General features: G+C 42.0%; 1 protein-coding gene across 50 annotated transcripts in view; it reads left to right on the forward strand.

Annotated features, from left to right (window-relative positions):
• MLLT10 (MLLT10 histone lysine methyltransferase DOT1L cofactor) overlaps positions 1-26,968 on the forward strand; it is a 217,488-nt gene that overhangs the window by 64,265 nt on the left and 126,255 nt on the right. For 27 of the 50 annotated variants that reach the window (XM_070055479.1, XM_051820637.2, XM_070055491.1 and 24 more), the window contains 2 exons: positions 675-729; positions 12,902-13,011. In XM_070055479.1, the coding sequence (XP_069911580.1) occupies positions 675-729; positions 12,902-13,011 (165 nt within the window). Of the gene's footprint in view, positions 1-674; positions 730-12,901; positions 13,012-22,292; positions 22,413-24,792; positions 24,884-26,968 lie in introns of all 50 variants that reach the window. The other 23 variants (XM_070055487.1, XM_070055488.1, XM_070055509.1 and 20 more) reach the window with 5 other exon arrangements.

A 26,968-nucleotide genomic window follows, 5' to 3' on the forward strand; every position in this document is an offset into this window, starting at 1 on the left:
TTCCATCTGTTGGTTTATTTCCCATGGCCTCAAGAGCCAGGGCTGGGCCAACCGGAATCCAGGAGCCTGGAACTCTGACCTGTGTCTCATGTGGGTGGCAGAGGCCTAAGCACTCTTGGACCATCTTCTGCTACTTTCCCAGGCACATTAGGGAGCCAGATCGGAAGTAGAGCAGCTGGGACTTGAATTGGCACTCATATGGGATGCTGGCGTTGCAGGTGGCCTAATCCGCTGTTCCACAATACTGGCTCCAAAATTCTAAATTCTCTTTATTTTAGGAGAAACTAGATATACTTGACTCTGATAATCTTAGCTTATCTTAGATACAGAGTAGAGCTGGAGGCAAAGAAATGTTAAAACCTTGCCCAGTCCTGTTTTGAGAGGATCATTTTGCTTTTATTAATGTAAGATGTTTTAAAAAGTTGTGGCAGGAATTTAATTTAAAAATGTGCTGTTAGAAAAGCTGTTATTCGGGTGCTCTGAAGAAGATAACATGTTGTTGAGAACAGCTGTTTTGTGAGGAATGTTCTGAAATATTCTTGATGGCAACTAGTACAAACAGTGCTCTCACATTTTCATAGTTTTGAAGTTTTTTTTGCAGGGAGATGTTATACTTTTAACAATCCAAAAAATCTCATTTCCCTTGTGTGTGTGTTTTTTTTTTTTTTTTGTAGAGATGTGAACTGTGTCCTCATAAGGATGGAGCTTTAAAAAGAACAGATAATGGGGGTAAGTGCAGAGATACCTGAAAAAAAATTTATTGAAAAGTGGGAGTGGTATTTTAAAGTTTTGGTAGTTCATAATCTATCAAATGAAATAGTGTTTGTTAAAAAATTTTAACAATAGTTGGATGTAACTTATGAACCTTTTTTTTACTGAAACAGTTTTTTCTACTCTGGAAAAACATTGGCTATTTTATGCAGAAATTACATATTTCTAATTAAATCTTGTTTTTTATGGATATAATTTATTTTAGAAATTACTTTTGAAAAACGTGTTTATTTTTTGTTATTGTCAGAGGTGACATTTGTTGTTTTAGATGTTTTTACTTTTTCTAGACAGACATTGTTTCTGGTAAATGTTAATTTTAGCAACCTGAAGATCTTCATTGCTTTAATATGAAGAAATGTTGACATCTGTCCCTTTAGTTGTGTTTTTTTTTTTTTTTTAAAGATTTATTTCATTTATTTGAAAGGCAGAGTCACAGAGAAAGAGGTCTTCCAACTACTGGTTCACTTTCCCAATGGCTGGGGCTGGGCTGGTCTGAAGCCAGGAGCTTCCTCTAGGTCTCCCTATGTGAGTGTAGGGGCCCAAGCACTTGAGCCATCCTCTATTCTCAGGTGCATTAGCAGGGAGCTGGATTTTTGGTGGAGCAGCTGCGACTTGAACTAGCTCTCTGATATGTGATGCCGGCATCATAGGTGGCACTGTAATCCACTGTGCCACATTACCAGCTCTGCTATAGATTTCGTTTTTAGAAGATTGATTTATTCCAAAGGCAAATTTAGAGAAGGAGAGATGGAGAGGGATCTTCCATCTACTGGTTTGTTCCCCAAATAGTCTCAATGGCCAGGGCTGGGCAGGCTGAACTCAGGAACCAGGAGCTTCATCTGGGTCTCCCATGTGGGTGTAGGGGTCTAAGGACTTTGGCTTTTCTAGGTGCATTAGCAGGGAGCTAGATTGGAAATGGAGCAGCTGGGACTCAACAGATACCCATATGGGGTTCTGGCATCACAGGCAGCAGCTTAATCTGTTATGCCACGGTGTCCCATTTAATGTTTAGACTACTATTTACAGTCATATTGCCCTCCCCCAAGAAAAAATTAAAAACTCTTTACTACTATTCCCCTTCTTCCCAGTTTTTCAACAACTTCTCTGCTACTAATATAGCTGTTATTATTACTTTCTTAAATATCCTATGTTTATTTTGCATGTACAATATGAATAGACATGTTTTCTTCCCATTTTTAAAAAAGATTTATTTATTTATTTGACTGAGTTACAGTGAGAGGGAGAGACAGAGGTCTTCCATCCTCTGATTCACTCCCTAAATGGTAGCAACAGCTAGGGCCGGGCTGATCCAAAGCCAGGAGCCAGTAATTTCTTCCGGGTCTCCTGCACAGGCATCAGGACTTAAGCACTTGGGCATCTTCCATTGCTTTCCTAGGCCATCAGCAGTGACCTGGATCAGAAGTCAAGCAGCCGGGACTCAAAACCGGCAGCCATTTGGGATGCTGGCTGCTGGTGCCTCAGGCAGAGGTTTCACCTACTATGGCACATTGCCAGTTGCCCCCTCTCCCCCACCTTTTTTTTTTTTTTCCTTTAAAGATTTACTTACTTATTTGAAAGAATTGCAGAGAGAGAAAGAGATATATATATAGAGAGAGATCGATCTTCCATCTCCTGTTTTATTCTGGGGTTGGACCAAGCTGAATCCTGGAACCTAGAACTCTATCTTGGTCTCCTTCATGGGTGGCAGGGGCCCAGTCTCTTGGGCCATTTTCTGCAGCTTTCTCAGGCCCATTAGCAGGAAGCTGGATTGAAAATAGAGTAGCCAGGACTCAAAGTGGCACTAATATGGGATGCTAGTGTCGCAGGCACGTAATTTGCTGTGTCACAATGCTGCCCTCCATCTCCAATTTAAAATAATGAAAGATTTGTTTATTTGAAAGATAGAGTGACGTAAACAAAGAGAGATAGATATCTGTATCAGTGGTACACATCCCAAATGACTGCAACAGCTAGGGCTGGGCCAGGCTGAAGCCAGGAACCTGGAACTCCCATATGGGTGGTACCCAAGTACTTGGGCCATCTGTGACAGCTTTCTGAAAAGGCATATTAGCAGGGAGCTGAATGGGAAGTGGAGCAGCCAGAACTGGAATTGGTATTTCATATGGAATGCTGACATTGCAAGCAGCAGCTTAACTCAGTTGCGCCACAATATCAGCTCCTCTCTCCCCATTTTTATACAAATAGGTGAATAGTTTATCTTTCTGTTATCTGTTTCTGAAACCATATGTTTGTTTTATCGTTTGCTTGTTGATGGATTTTCTAATCTCTTTTTTTAAGTAATGCTTCTCTGTATGCTTACTTGCAAGTGTATGTAAAATTATTGATTCCCAGAAGTGGAATTTTTGGATCAAAGAGATTTTGCAGTTAGTTTTGATAGATATTCCCAAATTACTATTCGCCCCTGTAGCTGCTCTAATAGCAAAGAAGAAGGTATTCTTTTTTTTTTTTTTTTTTTTTTTTTTTTGGACAGGCAGAGTTAGAGAGCGAGAGAGACAGAGAGGAAGGTCTTCCTTTTTCCGTTGGTTTATCCCCCAAATGCCCGCTATGGCTGGCACTGTGCCGATCCGAAGCCAGGAGCCAGGTGCTTCCTTCTGGTCTCCCATGTGGGTGCAGGGCCCTAGCACTTGGGCCATCTTCCACTGCTTTCCCGGGCTACAGCAGAGAGCTGCACTGGAAGAAGAGCAACTGGGACAGAATCCGGGGCCCCGACCGGGACTAGAATGCAGGGTGCCGGCGCCACAGGTGGAGGATTAGCCAAGTGAGCTGTGGCGCTGGCCAAGAAGAAGGAATTCTTTATAACATTTGTAGTCTAATAGGTAAAAGTTGGTATGTTAGAACAGAAAGATTATATTTCTCTTAGTATGAGTGAAGTTGAACATCTTTTCATAATTTAAAGAACATTTTTTTTCTTCATCGGTTTGTTTCTTGGTCTTTTGCTTTTTAATTTTGTTAGAGCTTTCTTAGGAGCCTGCTGTGGGTTGGAAATAGTTTGTCCCTCAAATATTCATGTATTGGAAGATTAGTTTCCCACTGTCATGATGATGGGTGGTCTTGGAACCTTTAAGAGGGTGGACCCTAGGTGGAAGGTGATTGTCTCTTGGTAGGGTACTGCCAGGAGCCAGGAGTTTCTTCTGGGTCTCCTACACAGGTTTAGGGACCCAAGGCCTTGGGCCATCTTCTACTGCTTTTCCTTGCCATAGCAGAGAACTGGATCAGAAGTGGAGCAGCTGGGACTCGAACCGGTGTCCATATGAGATGCAGCACTGCAGGCGGTGGCATTACCCACTATGCCACTCTGTCAGCCCTAGAGCTTTTTTATCATTGAATTTATTAATCCTGTCTTTCATGACTTCCATATTTCGAATCATTAGTTAGAAAGGCCTTTCCTATTTCAAAGTTAAAGCAATTCATTGACAGTTTCCTATGCTATATATATGTATTTTTTAAAGATTGACTTATTTATTTGAAAGGCAGAGAGAGAAATATTGATCCGTCTTCTATGTGCTAGTTCAGTCCCAAGTTGCTGCAAAGGCCAGGGTTGGACCAAACCAAAACCAGGAATCTGAAACTCCATCCAGGTCTCCAACATGGGAGTACTAGCCAAGGACTTGGACCATTTTCTGCTGGTTCTGCAGGCACATTAGCAGGGAACTGGGTTGGAAGTGGAGCACCTAGGAGTGGAATGGCACCTTATGCGGGTTGCTGTTGTAGGTGGCTTAACTTGCTGTAGCACAATGCTGACCCCATCCAATGTCATATTTTTTTATTTTTATAACTCCTGTTTTTTAACAGTTCTTTTTATTTGCAAGAATTAAAGAGGAGGAGAGAGAGAGAGGAGGGGGGGAGACAGAGAGGGAGGGAGGGAGGAAGGGAGGGAGGTCTTCCCTCTTCTGGTTCACTCCCCAAATGCTGAAATGGCTGGAGCTAAGCCTATCCAAAACCAGAAGCCAAGGAGCTTCTTCTGGGTCTCCCACCTGGATATAGGGGCCCAGTGACTTGAGCCATCTTCTACTTCTTTCCCAGGACATCAGCTGGGAGCTGGATTGGAAGTAGAGCAGCCAGGACTCGAATCAGTGCTCAAATGGGATGCCGGCGCTGTAGGCTGGGACTTTAACCTGCTGTGCTGCAGCTCCAGCCCCCACAATGTCATATTTTTGAGAGGTGTTTGGTTTGTTGAATTCTGCAGAAGTTATTCAATGTCTGTTGTGAGCTAGCTGCTTTTCTAGCAACTTGAGGCACATTTCTATCCTCATGCAGCTTATATAGTCTACCATTTGTTATCACTTAACTTGAGTACTGTGTGTGACCCTGAGCAAATTACCTCATTTCTCTGCACTTTCATCCTCATATGTCCACTATGGAGATAAGTGGGCACAGTTCAGATGTGGGTCATGTACCTGGTGTATTGTTTATGTCATGCAGGACTCCTGCTTCCATCCCATATCTCAAAGATTAGCAATGGAAGTTGATTTTAATAATAAAGTACAATGGGATGAATGAAATGTAGTATGTAGTTTTTCTTTTAGAATGTAGACAGTTTTTAAGGTTACTTTCAATTATGTGGTATGCACACACAATAGACTTATTTTTTTAAAAAGTTATTTATTTATTTATTTGAAAGAGTTACACAGAATAGGAGAGGCAGAGTGAGAGAGAGAGAAAGAGGTCTTCCACCCACTGGTTCACTTCCCAGTTGGCCACAATGGCTGGAGTTGCGCTGATCCAAAATTTGGAGCCAGGAGCGTCTTCTGGTTCTCCCATGTGGGTGCAGGGGCCCAAGGACTTGGACCATCCCCTACTGCTCTCACAGGCTACAGCAGAGAGCTAGATCGGAAGTGGAGCAGCCAGCACTGGAACCAGCGCCCATATAGGATGCTGGCACTGCAGGCAGTGGCCCTACCTGCTTTGCCACAGCACTGGCTCCCACAATAGATTATTATTCAGCCTTAATAGAAAGGGAATCCTGTTACATACTGTGGTGTGAATGGATCTTAAGGATGTTAAGCTAAGTGAAGTAAACCAGTCACAAAAAGGCAAATACTGTATGATTTCACTCATACGAGGTACTTGACTTAGTCAGATTCATAGATGTAGAAAGTTAAATGGTAGGTTTCAGAGGTTGTGAGAATAGGAAAAGAATTGTTTAGTGAATACATAATTTCAGATTTATAAGATGAAAAATTTTTGGAAACCTTTTTTTTTTTTTACAACAAACAGTGCAAATATACTTAACAGTATTAATCTGTACACCTTAAAAATGGTTAAGATTGTGAGTTTCTATTGTGTCTTAATCAGAATAAAAAAATTAAAAATTTAAATATCCTTACTTTTCATGCATTATTGTTTGGCATGGATCTCCAGTATAATCCTTTAGTACAAATTATTATTTATTTATTTTCATTTTTATTTGAAAGGTAGAGAGACACAGACAGATGGACAGAGATCTTGCATCTTCTGGTTCACTCCTGAAAATGACTGCAAATCCAAGGGCCAGGCTGAAGACAGGAGCCTGGAACTCATCTGAATCTTTTTTAAAAGAATATTTTATTTATTTGAGTGGTAGAATTACAGGCAGAGAAAGGGAGAGACAGAAAAGTCATCCGCTGGTTCACTCACCAAATGGTGGCAACAGCAGATCTAAAGCCAGGAGCCAGGAGCTTCTTCCAGGTTTGCCAAGTGGGTGCAAGGGTCCAAGGACTTGGGCCATCTTCTGCTGCTTTCCCAGGCCATCATTAGGGAGCTGGATTGGAAATCGAGCAGCCTGGACTTGAACTGGTGCACACATGTGATGCCGGCACCGGAGGCGGAAGTTTAGCTTACTATGCCGGCCCTCATCTGGATCTTTTTACATGGATGGGAGCAGAAGTACTTGAGCCATAGTCTGCTGCTTCTCAGGATATATATTAGCTGGAATCAGGAATGGAAATGGAGGAGTTAAGACTTACATGGGATGCACAAATATCAGTTCATTTTTTCCATGAATTTTTTTGAAGTATCCTTGTATGTGTGGTTTGTCATTGATTGAAATGTTGTTGTATAGTGCACAGCTATAAGTAAAAAATGCTTTTAGTACATGTAACCTACCAAAATGATTTCTTTGCAACACAGTACACTGGAACACACTGGTTGTTCACCCTCCTTATCGTGTGGTGAGGGCTGTGACTTCTGCTGCCAGATACTATCATACTGGATAATACTACATTGGGAAAAGATCAGAATTCAAAGTATGGTTTCTCAAAGTGAAACTACTTTTGTACCATTTCAAAGTTGAAAAATTGTGAGTTGAGCCATTTAAAGTCAGGGATGTCCACATTCTGAATATCCCTTGTGTGTGACAATTAGCTTTCCAGTATTTTCAAGATTTTTTTCTTTGACTTTTAACAGTGATTGTTATTGTATCAGTGGCTTCCTTATTGTTTATTTTTCTGGGGTTCATTGAATCTCTTTAAATCTGTGGATTCATAGGTTATATAAAAATTTGGAAGTTTTGAGCCATTATATGAATGTTCTTTCTGTCTGTGACTTGCTCTTCTACTTCTGGAAAGTAGAAGAGTGGTTTACTTAGCACTACTGCTGTTTTGCCTTATTCTCTCCACCCCTCCTTTTTTCTTCTTAATTTTTATGATCCCCAGACTGGGTAATTGCTATTGGCTTATCTTCAATTTTGTTTCTTTCTTTTTTTAATATTTTATTTATTTGAAAGACAGAGTTACAGAGAGAGGTAGAATGAGAGAGAGAGAGAGAAAGAGAGGTTGGTCTTCCATCTGCTGGTTCACTCCCCAAATGACTGCAACAGCCAGAGTTAAGCTGATCCGAAGCCAGGAGCCAGGAGCTTCCTCTGGGTCTCCCATGTGGGAACAGGGGTCCCAAGGACTTGGGCCATCCTCCACTGCTTTGCCAGGCAAAAGCAGAGAGCTGGATCAGAAGTGGAGCAGCCAGACTCAAACTGGCGCCCATATGGGATATTGGGGCACTTCAGGCCTTGGCTTTAACCTGCTGTGCCACAGCGCCGGCTCTTCAATTTTGTTTGTTTCTTTACTCTTCTGCATAGTTATATCTGCTCTTGAAGTCAGCTAGTGGAAGTGTATTTTTGTTACAGTTACTATACATTTCAGCTTCAGAATTTTTGTTTGGTTCCTTTTCTTTTTTTTTTTTTTTTTTAAACATTCATTTATTTATTTGAAAGGCAGTGTCACAGAGAGGCTGAGAGAGAAAGGGAGGTGTTTCATTTGCTGTTCATTCCCCCAAATGGTCACAGCAGCCAGAGCTGAGCTGATCTGAAGCGGAGCTTCTTCTGGGTCTCCCATACGGGTGCAGGGGCCCAAGGGCATGGGCCATCTTCCATTGTTTTCCCAGGCCGTAGCAGAGAGCTGGATCGGAAGTGGAGTAGCTGGGACAGGAACCGGTGCCCGTATGGGATGCCGGCACTCTCTGCACTACATTGCAGGCTCCTGTTTGATTTCTTTTTATAACTTTTTAAAAAAATTATAATTAGCTCGAGATAGTTGATTTAAAGTTTATGTTTGGGCTCATGCCATGGCTCACTTGGTTAATCCTCTGCCTGCAGCGCTGGCATCCCATATGGACACTGGGTACTAGTCCCGGTTGCTCCTCTTCCAGTCCAGCTCTCTGCTGTGGCCCAGGAGAGCAGTGGAGGATGGCCCAAGTGCTTGGGCCCCTGCACCTGCATGGGAGACCAGGAGGAAGCACCTGGCTCCTGGCTTCGGATCGGTACAATGCCGGCTGTAAGCGGCCATTTGGGGAGTGAACCAACGGAAGGAAGACCTTTCTCTTTCTCTCTCTCTTTCTCTCTCTCTCTCTCTGTAACTCTACCTGTCAGATTAAAAAATAAAATAAAATTTATGTCTAAGAAATCCAGGATCATTACTTTTGCAGGCAAAGTTTCTGTTAATTTCCTTTATGAATAGGCCATGCTCTATAGCTTTTTGTAAAAATTGGATGTGTTGAATATTATCAAATCAAGTTCTTCTCTTCTGTCAGGATTCAATTTGCTTGCTTGCTGTTTGGGAAATCTTTTTTTTTTTTTCTTGCTGATTCCTAAGAGTTGTTTGTAAAGTATGTAGTCTTTGTCTTATGTAGTATCTGAAGTTTCTGTGTCTTTGTTTTGTCTTCAATTACTGTTTTGAGAAAGATTTTTAACACCAGTTGCCTGAGACAGAGAACAAAAAAGAAAATGAAAGAAAAAGAATCACCTCTCCCATTGCGTGCACATAGTCTGTGTGCTAGACCTTCCTTCAGTGACTAGTCGTTTACAACTTGCTTGTACCTAGATCTCAGCAAGTGATGAGAGTTTAGAATTTTCTCAGGTCTTTTTTGAGGGTTTTTTCTTGGGTGTGCTTTGTCCTGTATTTCCAAGTGAAAGGTGTGCTTCTGAATGCCCCAATTCACTCTAGGAGCTTTTCTTTTAAGTTTTACTTGCCCTGTTTTTGGCTTTCTAGTGAATACACCCACCATAGTCTTTTTTTTTTTTTTTTTTTTTTTTTTAAGATTTTATTTATTTATTTGAGAGGTAGAGTTAGACAATGAGAGGGAGAAATGGAGAGAAAGGTCTTCCTTCCTTTGGTTCATTCCCCAGTTCTCACAATGGTTTCAGCTGTGCCGATCTGAAGCCAGGAGCCAGGAGCTTCTTCCTGGTTTCCTACATGGGTGCAGGGTCCCATCTTCCACTGCTTTCCCAGGCCACAGCAGAGAGCTGGATTGGAAGAGGAGCAGCCAGGACTAGAACCAGTGCTCCTATATTATGACGGCACCTTAGGTGCAGGATTAACCTACTGTGCCACAGCGTTGGCCCCCCCACCAGAGTCTTTTGCCCCAGGTCTGTGTGGTATGTTTGCCCTAATATTATGCTGAGGCCTGCCATTCTGTCTTGAGTGAGTTTTGAGAAAGAAGATAAGTTGCATCAGTCCTTCCATAGCCTTCAGACACCTTACAACTGAAAAGCACAGTTCCATGGAAGTTAAGTCTGCCATGCTCATTTTGAACTCAAGTAGCTTCTGTCTTTAAGACCTTTATCCTGCGTCATGCATGAATTAAAGAAGAGTAAAAATGTCAGTGTCCCTGCCATTTTGATTTTTTAAAAAAGATTTATTTATTTAATTATTTGAAAACTTGAGTTACAGAGTGACAGAGGGAGAAATAGATCTTCCATCTGCTGGTTCACTCCGCAAATAGCTGCAACAGCCAGGGCTAGGCTCAGCTTATGATAGGAACCAGGAGATTCTTTTGGGACTCTCACGTGGATGCAGGGGCCAACAACTCGGGGCCATCTTCTGCTGCTTTCCCAGGCCAGGGAGTTGGATCAGAAGTAGAGTAGATGGAACACCTAATTGGAGCCCCTATGGGTTGTTGGCATCACAGTGGGCAGCTTAACATCCTGTGCCACAATGCCTGCACACGGAAAATACTTTTTAATGCAATCAGTCATGTATTTTAAATGAAAGAAGACTTTTTGTGTAGTCAACATTCATTAAAATTAACTAAATATTTATCAGTCTTCATTGTTTAACACATAGCATACTTCTGGGATCATTTTTCTGATTACCTGAGAAAATTTTTTGGTGTTTCTTCAAGAGAAGTGTGTTTTGATTCTGTAAAAATATTTGGTTTCATTGAAAGATTTATTTATTTATATGAAAAGCAGAGTTACAGAGGACGAGGCAGAGAGCGAGCAAGCAGTCCTAAATCAGCTGGTTGACTCCCCAGGTGGCTGCAATGGCTGGAGCTGTGCCGATCCGAAGCCAGGATCCAGGAGCTTCGTCTGGGTCTTCTCATGGAGGGTGCAGGGGCCCAAGGACTTGACTATCTTCTGTTTTCCCAGGCCATAGCTGATAGCTGGATCAAAGTGGAGCAGCCAGGACTTGAACCAGCGCTTATATGTGGTGCTGGCAGTGCAGGCGGCGGCTTTAACCAATACACTGCAGCGTTGGCCCCTAAATCAGTCTTTACACATATAAAATATGTGGCCAGCGCTGTGTTGTAATAGGTTAAGCTTCCGCTGCAGTACTGGCATCCCAAATGGGTGCCAGTTTGAGTCCTAGCTGTTCCACTTCCAGTCCTGCTCCCTGCTAATAGCCTGGGAAAGCAGTGGAAGATGGCCCAAGTCCTTGGGCCCCTATACCTGCATAGGAGACCCAGAAGAAGCTCCTATCTCTTGGCTTTTAATCGGCCCCGCTCTGGCCATTGCTGCCATTGCTGCCATTGGGGAGTGAACCAGAGTTTGGAAGACCTCACTCAGTGTGTCTGTCCTTCTCTCTCTGACTTTCAAATAAATAAAATAAATCTTTAAAAAGAGAGATATGAGGCTTCTATTTGCTGATTGACTTCTCAAATGTCTGCAACAGCAGGGGTGGTCCACACTGCATCCAAATCTCCCATGTGAGTGGCAAAGCCCAGAACTTGAGCTATCATCTGCCGCCTCTTAGGATGCATTAACAGGAAACTAGAGTGGAAGTGTACTGGGGACACTCTACTATGGGATGTGGGATTGTGAAGTGCCAGCTTAACGTGGTGTGCAACAATGCCCACATCCACTATTTTCTTATCGAAGTTGAAGCAGTTGCCAGTCTAGGCCATTGATGTCTGAATTTTTGCTTCTAGTTATAAACAGTTACAAAGAAATTAGTTAGAAAGGAATAAGTTAATATAACAATGGTTAATTTTGTCATATGTTTGATCATAACATACTTAATACGTTAAAAATTATTCATTTATTTATTTGAAAGACAGGGATTAGAGAGGAGAGTGAGAGCTAGCTTCAGTCTATTGATTCACTCCCTGAATGGGTAGAACAACCAGGGTTGGCCAGGGCAAGAGGCAGGAACTCCATTCTGGTCTCACACATGGATGTCAAGGGCCCAAGTACTTGATTCATCTTCTGCTGCCTTTCCAGAATTAGCAGGAAGCTGGATTGAAAGCAAAAAACAACCATAGCTCAAGCCAGTCCTGTAGTGTGGGATGCCTACATTGCAAGCAGTATACTACAACACCAGACCCATACTTAATTTAGTATTTATATTTGATAATTGCCAAATTAATTTTGTTTCATGATTGATTAATTGGAGAGGCAGAGTTCAGATAGAGGGAGAGACAGAAAGGTTTTCTATTGGCTGATTCACTCCCCAGATGGCTGCAATGGCCAGAGCTCTGCCAATCCAACGCCAACAGGAGCTGCTTCCAGGTTTCCCATGTGGATGCAGGGACCCAAACACTTGGGCCATCTTCTGCTTTGCCAGGCCATTGCAGAGAGCTGAATCAGAAGAGCTGATGGAACATGAACTGGCGCGCATATGGAATGCCGGTGCCACAGGCAGGAGCTTAGCCTACAACACTAAAATAGCTCCTTAATATAAATTTTTAGAATATTTCAAATGGAAGTTTAAAATAGTAAAGCAATGATTATTACACATTATCAAAATATTGACATTTAAAATGATTAACATTAAAATATTAGAAATATTTCTCAAGTTCCAAACTACTTAAAAGTTTTTATAGTGATTCTCAGAAGTAGTGTTGATCTGAAGAATTTATTCTTTTTTTAACATATATTTATTTGAGAGGCAGAGTTACAGAGATGGAGAGGCAGAGAGAGAGAAAGAGAAATCTTTCATCCCCTGGTTCACTCCCCAAATGGCTACCATGGCTGGTGCCAAACCAATCTGAAGCCAGGAGCCAGGAGCTTCTTCTGAGTCTCCTACATGGGCGCAGGACTTGGACTGTCTTCCACTGCTTTCCCAGGCTCTTTAGTGGAGGAGCCATTGAAACCAATGCCCTTATGGGATGTTGGTACTGCAGGCGGTGTGCCACATCACTGGTCCCAAAATTTTTTCTTATAAGAAGTGCAGTGCTAGAATCTGAATTTGTAGATATTTCTTTTTGTTTACGTTACAGTGCAAAGTAACTGTATACATGATTATGAAGGCTTTGTCATTTTTGGTTGACAGTTCTCAGACCTGCAACTGACTCTGTAATGAGAATTTAATGTTCTTTGTTGTACATTTGCTTAAATAGGCATCTTTAAGGTTTTTCCTTAGAAAAAAGGTAGTGACTTTGTTAAACTGAAAAAATGATGTTTTAATTTATTTATTTTTAGGTTGGGCTCATGTGGTTTGTGCCCTGTATATTCCAGAGGTACAGTTTGCCAATGTGTCCACAATGGAACCAATTGTTTTACAGTCTGTTCCTCATGATCGTTACAATAAGGTACAGTAGATATTATTTTATTTCTAATTTAACATAATTTCATTTTACAACTAGGAGATGGATAAGAATTTTTGGTATTTGAAAGTTAGGGGCCTTTTAAATTTTAAACTAAAGGCTTTCATCAAATTCCAGAGAGATCTCAAAAGAATAGAATTATGCTAGACAAGAACAGTTATTCAGATATGTTTCTGAAGTTATAGGAGTACAAATAAAGCTGTGATTCCTTTTATATTAATTTGGGTATTTAATATTCGAGTATTTACCAGTCATTTTAATCCTTATAAACATGTCTTCTAAGAGTTACTGACTATTCTCACTTTTTCTGTTTCTTTTTTTTTTTTTTTTTTTTTTTTTTGACAGGCAGAGTTAGACAGTGAGAGAGAGAGAGAGACAGAGAGAAAGGTCTTCTTTCTGTTGGTTCACTCCCCTAATGGCCGCCACGGCCCGTGCTGTGTGCCGATCCAAAGCCAGGAGCTGGGTGCTTCCTCCAGGTCTCCCATGCAGGTGCAGGAGCCCAAGCACCTGGGCCATCCTCCACTGTCCTCCTGGGCCACAGCAGGGAGCTGGACTGGAAGAGGAGCAACTGGGACTAGTACCCGGTGCCCCAACCGGAACCAGAACCCGGGTGCCGGCCTATTCTCACTTTTTGAACTATCAAGTTCTTTTAAACTTGAATTAATTATTATTTAGGATAATATCCATTGTAATGTCATGCACTCTTTTTTTTTTTTTTAAACCCTTGTTTCAGAATGGTACATTATGTATCAGAATGGTATATATGTACCTGGAAGCTAATTTTTTATTGTTGGCCGTTGGAAGTTAATTGCTTTATCCCTGTAAATTCACATGATGGTTCTTCACAAAGTTCATGGAATAATGAAGTTAAAAGATAAATTTATTTTAGTGTAGAAAAATTTAAAATCCCTGCCTAGTTTTTTCGTAATGCACGTTTCTGATGAACTTTTTGAAGTGCTTCTGTATATATGCTTCTGTATATATTTATTGTCTTCTGCATTTTAGAAGGCTTTTGTATTTTTCAGTTTGCCATTTAATGAATTAATTGTCAATGTGAACATTTAATTGAAGGTATGCTTTCCATATGTGAAAGAAATTTTCATGGCAGCCAAGATTTCAAATGTTTGTATATTGAAAAGCTTTTTTATTATATAGTGTTTAAATGTGGAGTATATAGATTAAGGTAAAAATCTTCCCTTTCAGATACTTTTAGATGTTTTCCTTTTGTATTTTGCTTATAATGTATAACTGTGAAGAATTTAGATTTTTTGCTTCTATTGTTTGTCCTCTTTTGAAAATCCTGAATATCTTTTTGAGTTATTAAATGAAATTTATGCCATATTTGTAGTGAATAGTTTGTAATACAAAATATTAGTAGAATTAATAAACTTTAACTTAATTGAACAACCTTATTTTCTTTGGTTGTTGTTATTGTTTTTGTTTGTTTTTTTTTTTGTTTTAAATAGGTAGAGACAGAGACTGCTGCTTCACTCCCTAGATGCCTGTAATGGCTGGGGCTAGAGCCAGGAGTCTGGAACTTAGTCCAGGTCTTCTTTATAGGAAGCATACCTGAGCTTTACTGTTGCCTGCAATGCTGTGAGAAGTTAGAGTTAGGAACCAGAGCGAGGAATGGAACCCAGGCACTCTAGTGAGGAACATGTTTATCATAATCATTAGAATAAACAGGCTACTCCGACCTCTTATCTTTGAAGGTCCTAGTTTGGTGTCTGGCATATAGTTACACTAGTAGAATGTCTGTGAATATAAATATTTTTGGAAGCTTCAACAAACATATTAGATGAAATCCTCTACAATGCATTTGGCAATTTATACTACAGAAGCACTATGTGAGATTGCCGTGTATCATGTTACATGCAGTGTGTTTACCATTCAAGACAAATCTTTGCTTTGATGTTCTTGTTTTTTCCTTCTTCTTTTTTTTAAAGACTTATTTACTTGAAAAGCAGAGTGATGGAGAGGGAGGTAGAGATAGAGATCTTCCACTTGCTGGTTCAGTTCCCAAATGCCACAAGAACTTGGACTGGGCCAAGCTGAAACCAGGAGTGAGGAACTCCATCTGGTTCTCCTATGTGGCTGGCAGGTGCTCAAGTACTTGTGCCATTATCTGTTGCCTTCTTAGGTGCATTAGCAGGAAGAGTGGAGTGGAGTAGCTGAGACTTGGACTAGCACTCTGATATGGGTTTCAAACATCCTAAACAGTGTCTTACCTTCTTGGCCACAGTTCTTACCCAGTCTTTGCTGTTCTTTTTTTTTATTTTTAAATGATTTATGGTGCAATTTTGGAAGTGTCACATTGAGTTAAGATTGAAATGGATTGAAATGCATATATTGAAAAGGGTTTTTAAACTTGTGACTGCCTAGTTTCTTTGGACACCTCTTTCACCTCCTAAATCTGAAATAAATTAGATAGTAGCATTTCTCTTGTTGCTCTCTTCACTGCTTTATCTATATCAAAACAATATGTGCCGATCCGAAGCCAGGAGCCAGGAGCTTCTTCTGGGTCTCCCACGTGGGTGCAGGGGTCCAAGGACTTGGGCCATCTTCCACTGCTTTCCCAGGCCACAGCAGAGAGCTGGATGGGAAAAGGAGCAGCTGGGACTAGAACCGGCACCCATATGGGATTCCGGCACTTCAGTCCAGGGTGTTAACCCACTGAGCCACAGCGCCAGCCCCTCCCTCCCTCCCTCCCTCCCTCCCTTCCAAGATTTATTTATTTGACTTGAAAGAGTTACACAGAGAGGAGAAGCAGAGAGAGAGAGAGAGGTCTTCCATCCGCTGGCTTACTCCCCAGATGGCCACAACGGCCGGAGCTGCGCTGACCTGAAGCCAGGAGCTTCTTTCGGGTCTCCCACACGGGTGCAGGAGCCCAAGGACTTGGGCCATTTTCTTCTGCTTTCCCATGCCATACCAGAGAGCTGGGTCAGAAGTGGAGCAGCCGGGTCTCGAACTGGCGCACATATGGGATGCTGGCACCGCAGGCAGTGGCTTTACCTGCTACGCCACCCTCCCCCCAAATTTTCTTAATGATCATATTAATATACCATTCATTGTAATGAACAATGAAATTACCTTGCTTTGCTCTCTGATATTCACATTAGTCTGTTTTGAAAGAAACAAATACATGAACAGCTCAAAAATGAACATTTTGTCTTCTGAGGTAGAAATATGAAAAAAATGATTTAGCATGTTTCCAGTTCTGTGTATAACAAGCTCAGAATTTGACATTCCGTTGTAAAAAATAAAAGCCAAACACACTGAAAATCCAACAACTGTACTTAGATCTGGAGGGCCAAACTACCCCCAAAACTGGGTGGATACAGAGTATGGCAACATACCTGCACAAAACTTCAGGAACCAGTGCTGGAGCAGGAAAATGAGAACTGCACTTGACGATTTGCTGGAGACTACATGTGAGCAATGCAGCCAGTCAGAGCCTTCATGGAAGCTAGTCATTAGCAGGTTCCCCAACACTTTTCTCAGTGTTACTTCCAAGAGCTCTGCAAAGGCTCTATAATGAGATATATGATAACCAAGCCTTCTGTGTTTTTACCTTTGGAGAAAGGGAACCATGTTTATGTTCTTTCTAATGAAAGATAGTAGTGTTTGTGATTTTGTGTGTGTGTGTGTGTGTGTGTGATTATTAGTAAGGTCATGTATTTTAAAGCTCTTTTAAGTTAATGTTTGCTAATTGACATTAAGTAGCTTCATTTGCATATTATATCTTTCTAACAAAGCATTTAAAAAAAAGATTTTATTTATTTTAAAGGCAGAGTTGCAGACAGAAAGAGGGGCCAGTGCTGTGGCATACTGAGTAGAGCCGTCACCTACATTGCCGGCATTCCATATGGGCAAGTCCAAGCTCCACTTCTGATCCAACTCTCTGCTATGGCCTGGGAAAGAAGTAGAAGATGGCCCAAGTCTTTGGGCCCCTGCACCCATGAGGGAGACCCAGAAGAAGCTCCTAGCTCCTGTCTTCGAATCAGCTGAACTCTGGCCATTGAGGGCATTTGGGGCGTAAACTAGTGGATGGAAGACACCCTCCACCCCCATTACTCTGTCTTTGAAATAAATAAAATATTTTTTCTAAAGATTTATTATTATTTGAGAGTCATATTCAGAGAGGGACAGAGGTTGGTCTTCCATACAGTGGTTCACTCCTGTAATGGCTGCAATGGCTGGAGCTGGGCCAGTCTGAAACCAGGAGCCAGTATCTTCATCCAGGTCTCCCACGTGGGTGCAGGGGCCTAAGGACTTGAGCCATCTTCTACTGTTATACCAGGCCATAACAGAGAGCTGGATTGGAAGAGGAGCAGTCGAGACTAGAACTGGTGCCCATATGGGATGCTGACACTTCAGGCCAGGACTTTAAACCACTGTGCCACAGCGCCGGCCCCAGTAGAATATTTTAAGTAAGAAAAGTTGAAGCTTTATTTCAGAGAGTCTTACAAATATCATGTTTTATTTTTGTAATTACAGGGCAGTAGTGTGATCTGAGATGCCAGATGGAAAATGAGGCCTCTAAAAACAAATGAAAAGAATACATTTGGGTCTAAAATAGACATGAGATTTCATCTTCCAACAGTGTAACTGTTAGGGCAGATAGTAGAAAACCATGAAATAGTGTCAAATAGAGATGAATAACTTAATATATATAGCAACAGATTCTAAAAGTGATTAGGCTATTATTGCCAGTGATTACGGTTTCTTTCCAGCCACAGTATTACAGGATATGTAGTCTGTCTCTGTCTCCCCTTTCTTTTGGTTATAGATCAAATTTATTTTTCAAAGTGTTGACCTACCCTAGAACTGTTACTATCCAAATTCCCAGATAACACACCATCTAATTGCTTCATAAAAAATTAAAAAAAAAAAAGGTTTTTATTTCAGAGGCAGAGAGATAAAGAGAAAGAGTTAGTTCCCATTTGTGAGTTCTTTCCTCAAATCCTTGCAGAGGTTGGGACAAGGCTGGACCAAAGCCCCAAGAGGAACTCAATCAGGGCTTCCTGCATGTATTTCAGGACCCAACTACTTGAGCCATCAGGCTGCCTTCCAAGGAAGTTGGAATCAGGCGCTAGAGCCAGGAATGGAACCCTGGCATTCTTTTTTTTTTTTTAAAGATTTATTTATCTATTTGAAAGGCAGAGTTACAGAGAGGCAGAGGCAGAGAGAGAGAGAGAGGGGTCTTCCATCTGCTGGTTTACTCCCCAGATGGCCACATGGCTGGAGTTGTGCTGATCCAAAGCCAGGAGCTTCTTTTTGGTCTCCCATGCCGGTGCAAAGGCCCAAGGAAAGGCCCGAGGACCTGTGCCATCTTCTACTGCTTTCCCAGGCCAAAGCAGAGAGCTAGATTGGAAGTGGAGCAGCCGGGTCTCGAATTGGCACCCATATGGGATGCCGGCACTGCAGGCAGCAGTTTTCCTCACTATGCCGCAGCGCTGGCCCCTCATGATGTTTTTAATAGTTTTTCTTGGGTTATTTTCTTAGTGGTTTTACTAGGGTTTTTGATATTCAGCATAACTTACTAGAATTTACTTTATTTCCAGCAAGATACTGAAAATTTATTCCTAAATAGCTCCATTCCTGTTCCTCTATTTGTGCTATTATTGTTTTAAAAATTATGGCTATGTATACTACAAACCATATAATGCATTGGATTTTTAAAAAATGGTTTATTGACTCTCTCATTACAGAGAGAGAGGGAGATACAGGAAAGAAATCTTCCATCTGCTGGTTCATTCCTCAAATGTCCACAGTGGCCAGGGCTGGGTGGGGCTGAAACCAGAAACCAGGAGCTTCTTCTGATTTCTCTCGTGGGTGCTGGTGCCTAAGGATCTGAATTTCTTGGGCACATTTTCAGGAAACTGGATTGGAAATGGAGCTGCCAGGTGCTGGGATGCCAGCATTGTAGGTGGTGTCTTAACCTGCTAAGATACAACGCTGCCTGTCCCTCAACAATGCGCTGTTAAAATTGTTGTTTTACATAATCATGTATCTTGAGTTTGTGAGTGGTATACATGTGTCTGTTTTTGTTTACTTACCTTCCTGTGACTTTGAGTTATTATTTGGTGTTATTTCCTTACTCTAGTGTAGTTTTATTTGTACCTCCTTTCACATAGATTGCATTTCTGCATGTTGTAATTCAAAGAACACTCAGTATTTTTTAATTAATTAATTAATTAATTTTTTGACAGGCAGAGTTAAACACTGAGTGAGAGAGAGAGAGAGAGAAAGCGAAAGGTCTTCCTTCCATTGGTTCACCTCCCAAAATGGCCGCTAAGGCCAGCGCGCTGTGCCGATCCGAATCCAAGAGCCAGGTGCTTCCTCCTGGTCTCCCATGCCGGTGCAGGGCCCAAGCACTTGGGCCATTCTCCACTGCCTTCCCGGGCCACAGCAGAGAGTGGAGAAGAGCAACTGGGACTAGTACCCAGCACCCCAGCCGGGACTACAACCTGGAGTACAGGCTGGAGGATTAGCCTAGTGAGCTGCGGCTCCGGCCATCAGAATTTTTTTTTACAGAAAGGTTTATTTATTTGAAAGGCAGAGTTCTAGAGAGGTCAAAACAGAGACGGGGGGAGGGAGAGGGAGAGGGAGAGATAGAGTGATCTTCCATCTGGTTTACTCCCCAGATGCCCTCAGTGGCTGGGGCTGGGACAGCTGGAAGCCAAGAACCAGGATCTTCATCCAGATTTCCCATGTGGATGGCAGGGCTCATGTATTTTGGCCATCTTCTGCTGCTTTCCCAGGTACTTTAGCAGGGTGCTGGATGGGAATTGGAGCAGCTGAGACTTGAACTGGTACCCATATGGGATGCTGATTGTACAGACAGTGGCTTAACCTGTTGTACTACACTGCCAGCCCCTCTATATTGTTTTAAGCAATTATGTTTTCAGTGAATAGAATGACAAAATATCTAATCAATATTGTCATTTGCCGCATTGTTAACCTCTATCAGAGACTTTTTTTAAAAATATGGATTACAGTTGTGATTGGTGTCATTTGAGTTCAGCCTAACATACTTGCTGTTTGTCATATCTAGAGCAATAAAATCTCTCTAATGAGTTTTTGTTTGAGAATGTCTTACTTTTGCTTTTATGTTTGAAAGATAGCTTTGCTGGACATGGGATTCTTGGTTGACAGTTGTCTACTCCCTTCTCCCTGCCCCCACATTTTTGAGTATATTATTTCACTGCGTTTGGCCTCAGTTTTTTGTGATGAGCACTCTGATGTTAGTTTTATTGGGTTTCTTTTCTGTGTGACAAGTCATTTTTTCTTGCTGTTTTGAAGATTTTATTTTTGCTGTTATATTGAGTGTGGATCACTTTGTGCTTATTTTGATTTTATTGGATTTTTTGGATGTATATATTGCATTTAGCCAAGCTTTGGAAAATTTCAGTCATTGTTTTTCAGATACTTCTTTTTTTAAAGATTTATTTACTTGCAAGTAAGAGTTACGCAGAGAAAGAGTCAGAGAGAGTGGGAGGTCTTCCATCCGATGGTTCATTTGCTCATTGGCTGCAATGGCCAGAGCTGCTCTGATCCGAATCCAGGAGCCAGGAGCTTCTTCCAGGTCTCCCATGCGGGTGCAGGGGCCCAAGGACTTGGGCCATCTTCCACTGCTTTCCCAGGCCAAATCAGAGAGCTGGATTGGAAGTGGAGCAGCCAGGTCTCGAACTGGCGCCCATATGGGACTCCAGCACTGCAGGCCAGGGCTTTAACAGTGTGCTGGCCCCAGTGCTGGCTTTTATCTACCTTTCTTACTGGGTTATATGTATGTTAGTGCACTTACTGGCAGTCTCACATTCTGAAGTTGTATAATATTAAAAAAGTTCTTTATATAATCTCTATTGCTCTGTCTTTAAGTTTACTAATTTTTTTCTTCTAGCAGTTCAATTGTGCTGTTGAGCCTCTTTAATAAAATTTAAACTTTAAATTTCCAGTTTGTTGATAACTTTGTGATGCAGGTAGGCAGCCGGGAATGTAGCTAGCAGGGAGCAGCTGATGTTACCAGGACCTCCTTGGAGCCCCACATGTGCTGCCTCAGATCACCCCCCCCTTTTGTGCACTGCCTCAGATCTGCCAGCCCCCTCTCCCTCAGCCCTCTGTAATGGAAAACCATAGCTTCTGTAGTTTTGTGCCTTGGCATTGGTGCTATCTTTAAATATCTACTTGCTGGTTGTATGTCCATGATGACCTTTAGCTCGATATAAGGTCATTTTAATCAAATTACCATGGCCCATGCTCCCACTTCTTCCCATTATGCACCTAATGGCATGACATTTCCAAGATTTCAAAAAAAGGGGCAAGGAAATGGGTGGCGCTTCTAACCCTGTCCCAAATTCTAACCTTTTTGAATATTCAATGAAGTCTCATCCCAGACTCTGTTACACCTCCAAATCATATAATGGACAGTTCTAAACCCTGTTGGAATTCTCTTGAGCCTACTGGCATTCTTTGTGAGTATGTTCTTTCAACTTTTGTCTTTTTTTTTTTTTTTTTGGACAGGCAGACTTAGACAGTGAGAGAGAGAGAGAGAGAAAGGTCTTCCTTCCGTTGGTTCACCTCCCAAAATGGCCGCTAAGGCCGGCGCGCTGCGCCAATCCGAATCCAGGAGCCAGGTGCTTCCTCCTGGTCTCTCATGTGGGTGCAGGGCCCAAGCACTTGGGCCATTCTCCACTGCCTTTCCCGGGCTACAGTAGAGAGCTGGACTGGAAGAGGAGCAACCAGGACAGAATCCTGAGCCCCGTCTGGCACTAGAACCCTGGGTGCCAGCGCCGCAGGTGGAGGACTAGCCAAGTGAGCTGTGGCGCTGGCCTCAACTTTTGTCTTCTAATTCCAATATCCAGGAGCCTTAAATGCAGTTTGTATTGCCTGCTTTATTTCCTGTATATGGGCCACACTTTATTTATTTGCATATTTTCTAAAATTTTTTTAAACTTAAAACTGATTTTAGGTAATATTTTGCATCCACTCTGGATGATAATTTTGCATTATCCTGTGGGTCTTCTTATAAATATTGTTGGCATTTTTTTTTTAAAGTAAATTTTCATTTACTTATTTTTATTCATTTGAAAGAGGGAGAAAGAGCAAGAAAGATTTTCCTTCTGCTAGTTCACTTCCTAAATTCCCACATCAGTTAGGACAGGACCAGTCTGAAGCAGAGACTTGGGAATCAATCTGGGTGGAAGGTACCCAAGAAATTGAGCTATCGCCTGGTGTCATCAGCTCAGTCTGTGTCTCCCACATAGGTAGAAAGGATCCAACTACTGAACATATCACTTGCTGCCTCACAGAATGCGTATTAGTAGGAAGCTGGAATCAGAAGTGGAGGTGGAACTTGAACCCAGGAACTCTAATCTGGGATATAGGTAACCTAAATGGCTTCTTAATTGCTGTGCCAAATGTGCACTCTCATTTATTTATTTTTAATTTTTATTTTTAATACTTGAAAGACAGAGCTCTTCCATCCTCTGGTTTACTTTCCAGCTGAGGCTGGGCCAGGCAGAAGCCAGGAGCCAAGAACTACTTCAAAGTCTTCTATGTGGGTGGCAGGAACTCAGACTTGATCGATCATTTATTACTTCTCAGGCATATTAGCAGGGAGCTGGATTGAAAGTGGAGGTGGCACTCAAACTTATGTATTCATTATGGAATGTGAGCATCCCAAATGGTGGCTAAATTCACTGCACCATAATACCTGCCTCCTATTTATTTCTTTACTTATTTTTTATAAGTAATTATTTATTTTATTTGAAAGAGTTATATAGAGGGAAGGAGAGGTGTAGAGCTTCCATCCACTACTTCACTGCCCAATTGGCTGCAACAGCTGGAGCTGCACTGATCTGAAGCCAGGAGCCAGGAGTTTCTTCCGGATCTCCCATGTGGGTACAGGGGCCCAAGGACTTAGGGCATCTTCTACTGCTCTCCTAGGCCATAGCAGAGAGCTGGTTGAAAGTGAGGCCACTGGGACTTGAACTGGACTCCATATGGGATGCTGGCACTGCAGGCAGTGACTTTACCTGCTACACTACAGCGCTGGACCCTATTAATTTTTTTTTTTTTTTTTTTTTTTTTGACAGGCAGAGTGGACAGTGAGAGAGAGAGACAGAGAGAAAGGTCTTCCTTTGCCGTTGGTTCACCCTCCAATGGCCGCCGCGGCCAGCGCGCTGCGGCCGGCGCACTGTGCTGATCCGATGGCAGGAGCCAGGAGCCAGGTGCTTTTCCTGGTCTCCCATGGGGTGCAGGGCCCAAGCACCTGGGCCATCCTCCACTGCACTCCCTGGCCACAGCAGAGGGCTGGCCTGGAAGAGGGGCAACCGGGACAGAATCCGGCGCCCCGACCGGGACTGGAACCCGGTGTGCCGGCGCCGCAAGGCGGAGGATTAGCCTAGTGAGCCACGGCGCCGGCCCTATTAATTTTTTTAATGACTTTACTAACTGTGAATTCCTAACAGCTTCAGAAGGCCATGTTCAAACATATTTCCTTCTCCTAGCTTAAATACCTAGTATCGCCACATCTTGGATTCATATAAAACACTAGCCGGATTATACTTAAGTTGTGTTAGCTTGTTAGAGTTTTCACTTTTATTTATTTACTTACTTATTTTTGACAGGCAAAGTTAGAGAGAGAGAGACAGAGAGAAACATCTTCCTTTCCGTTCGTTCACCCCCCAAATGGTTACTATGGCTGGCGCGCTGGGCCAGTCCAAAGCCAGGAGCCAGGTGCTTCCTCCTGGTCTCCTATGTGGTTCAGGGCCCAAGTACTTGGGCCATCCTCCACTGCCTTCCTGGGTCACAGCAGAGAGCTGGACTGGAAGAGGAGCAACCGGGACAGAATCTGGTGCCCCAACCTGGACTAGAACCCAGTGTGCCGGGGCCGCAGGCGGAGGATTAGCCAAGTGAGCCATGTCGCCGGCTTCACTTTTTATTTTGCGATGTATCCTTGACTTTGAGATTCCTCACCAAGGAGATCCAAGGTTCTCTTCTAGTTTTCTCTTTAGAGAGGGCAGTTTTCTTTTCTTTTTGTTTTTGCTTTCTTTCTTTCTCTCTCTCTCTTTTTTAAAGATTTATTTTTTTGAAAGCAGGGTTACAGAGAAATATCTTTTATCTGCTGGTTCATTCTCTAAAAATGACCTCAACAACTGGGAATGGGCCAAGTTGAAGACAGGAGCCTGAATCTCCACCAGGGTCTCCAAAGTGGGTGGCAGGGGCACTCGCAAGCATCTTTTGCTGCTTTTTCAGGTACATTAGCAGTGAGCTGGATTGGATTTGAACTGGTACCTCTATTGGATGCTGGCATTACAGATGGCAGCCTAACAAGCCGCACCACAATGCCAGCTCCAGCATTGAGTCTTAGATCATTGGGTATGAATTGGATTTCATTTTAAATTCTAGTCTCTTAGAAGTTGCCACTGGGTCAGAGTAGCTTCTTTTTTAGTGAGCTTTTGATCAGAGGTTGTACTAAAGCCTGTTGAGCGTTGTTAGTCGATGAAGTTGTAGGTGGCTTGGGGAATGCTTTTAAGTCTACTATCCTGTTTTGATATCTTTTTTTAAAAGGTTTATTTATTTGCTTGAAAGACGGAGTTACAGGGTGGTAGAGGCAGAGAGAGGTATCTTGATTAATACAAAGCAATTTATATGCACAACCCTCTGAAATGTCAGAAATGAATGTGATCCCAGGAGGACTCTTTTTTGCTGGCTTTCTTTACTCTTTCTGAAAGTTATAGCTGATTAAATTGTTTCTTCTAGTATCTTGGAGCTGTCAGTTCTACCTTACTGCTCACCACCAAAACTCTCTGTTGTGCTTTTATTGAGTAATTACACTGGAGATGAAATTCAGGTATCTAGTACTTTCTTATTAATATTAATTTTGATCAACAAATCATAATTATATACATTTATGGAGTACAGTGTAGTGTGTGTGTGTCTGTGACTTATTTATTGATGCTGGTACTGTGGCATAGTGGGTAGAGTTGCCGCCTGCAGTGCCAGCATTCTATATGGGCGCCGGTTCAAGTCTCAGCTGCTCCACTTCCTATCCAGCTCTCTGCTATGGCCTCAGAAAGTAGTAGAAGATGGCCCAAGTCCTTGAGCCCCTGCACCAGAGTGGGAGACCTGGAGGAAGCTACAGGCTTTGGATCAGCCCAGCTCAAGCCGTTATGGTCATTTGGGGAGTGAACCAGCGGATGAAAGGCCTCTCTCTCTCTCTCTCTCTCTCTCTGCCTCTCTGAACTCCGCCTTCTAAATAAAATAAGTAATCCTTTAAAAAAAACTTCAAAACATTTATTTATTTGAAAGGCAGAGTTACAGAGAAGGAGAGGCAGAGAGAAAGAAGCCTTCCATCTGCTGGTTCACTCCCCATGTGGTCACAGCTGTCATTGTGCCTGGGCCAGGCTGAAGCCAGGAGCTTCTTCTGGTTTTCCTATATGTGTCTAGGGGCCCAAGCACTTGGGCCATCTTCTACTGCTTTCCCAAGTGTATTAACAGGGAGCTGTATTGGAAGTGGAGCAGCTGGAACTCAAAACTGTGCCCATATGAGATGCTGGTATCACAGGTGGGGGTTAACCTGCTATGCCACAGCACTGGCCCCCTTGTTTTGATATATTTGTATATGAACAGTGTGAAATTTTTTTTTATGGTTCCCTTAGGCATAAACTTCAAGCCCTGTTCCAAATAATGTCCCTTTGGCAGAACTGGTGAATTTGTGATAGGGCCCCCAAATTCTTGACTTGTGAAGATGTTGGAGTCTATGAATGGGAGACATCAAGGCTGAATAGGATGAGACTGCAGTCTGTTAGATACCTCATTCCCCTAGGGAAAAATTATAGTCCAAGATTAAGAACTAGGATTTGAGGGAACACTCACCTTCATAGCCACACTCACTGAAAGTGGAACTTCTGTTACTGAGATCTGAGGGGAGAAGGTGAAGGGACGATAGAGTCAGATTATGGCTCAAATGCCACAAACTCTTACTGTCTTTAGTGAGATTTAATAAAGTTTGAATCGACTTTTTTTTTTTTTTTTAATTTGCTGTATGTTCTTAGGACAATTCCACAGGCTTTAAATAGTTGTTTTTCACTTGTCAGATAGTTTACTCTTTTGATAAGAGGTTCCACAGAACTCTTAATTCTGCCATTCTGATTTTCCTATCCTTCCATCTTTTAAAAAATATGTGAATATACATTGTATTTTAAGTGTGGATGAATTACTGGTTAGAAATTGTTTTTTTTTTTTTAAATGTGTCATATGATTTGTTTATAGTTTGATGTTAATTTTTGTATATTTGACCTCTGATACTGTAAAAATATTACCCATTAAACACTGTTAGTCCTAGATCCTTTAGTGTAATTCAGTATTTCATCATATGACCACCCATGATTTTGAGCTTGGACTAGGTAGTTACTTTTACATGGGAAATGAACCAGCTGTCAGCCAAAGTTGCTGGGAGTGTTCATTGACTTAAACCTCTTGTGGCATCTCTGATTCCCTAACTAAAGTGTCTTCCTCCCTTCGTAGCTTGTCAGGACTGTAAAGTTGGAATGACCTAAGTAAACACCTGCTCAATCACTTAGCACTGTCCTTTGTTTCTCAACTCCCAGTATCAGTTCCTCTTATATATGCTTATTTCCTGCAGAAAAAAAGATAAACCTGTTTTTTATACCTTCCTCACAGAAATCAGTTGAATATTGAGGAAGTTTTAGAAAAAGAGGTGTAGTACACTGTGCCCTGGTCTCATTGCCTGTGAAGAGGATTTTTGACACAATGGCTTTGTGAATTTGTAGAAGTTATTTATATGTTATTGTTTATGTTTTCCTGTTGCATTGTTTGTAAAAATTAGATTACTACCCCCCCCAAAAGAATTCATGCTTTGAAAGTAGGTTAGACAGTAAACCAGGTCTTCATTTCTGAAGATAATCATAAAATT

The sequence above is a fragment of the Oryctolagus cuniculus genome, chromosome 13 (assembly GCF_964237555.1).
Source record: "Oryctolagus cuniculus chromosome 13, mOryCun1.1, whole genome shotgun sequence".
NCBI lineage: Eukaryota > Metazoa > Chordata > Mammalia > Lagomorpha > Leporidae > Oryctolagus > Oryctolagus cuniculus.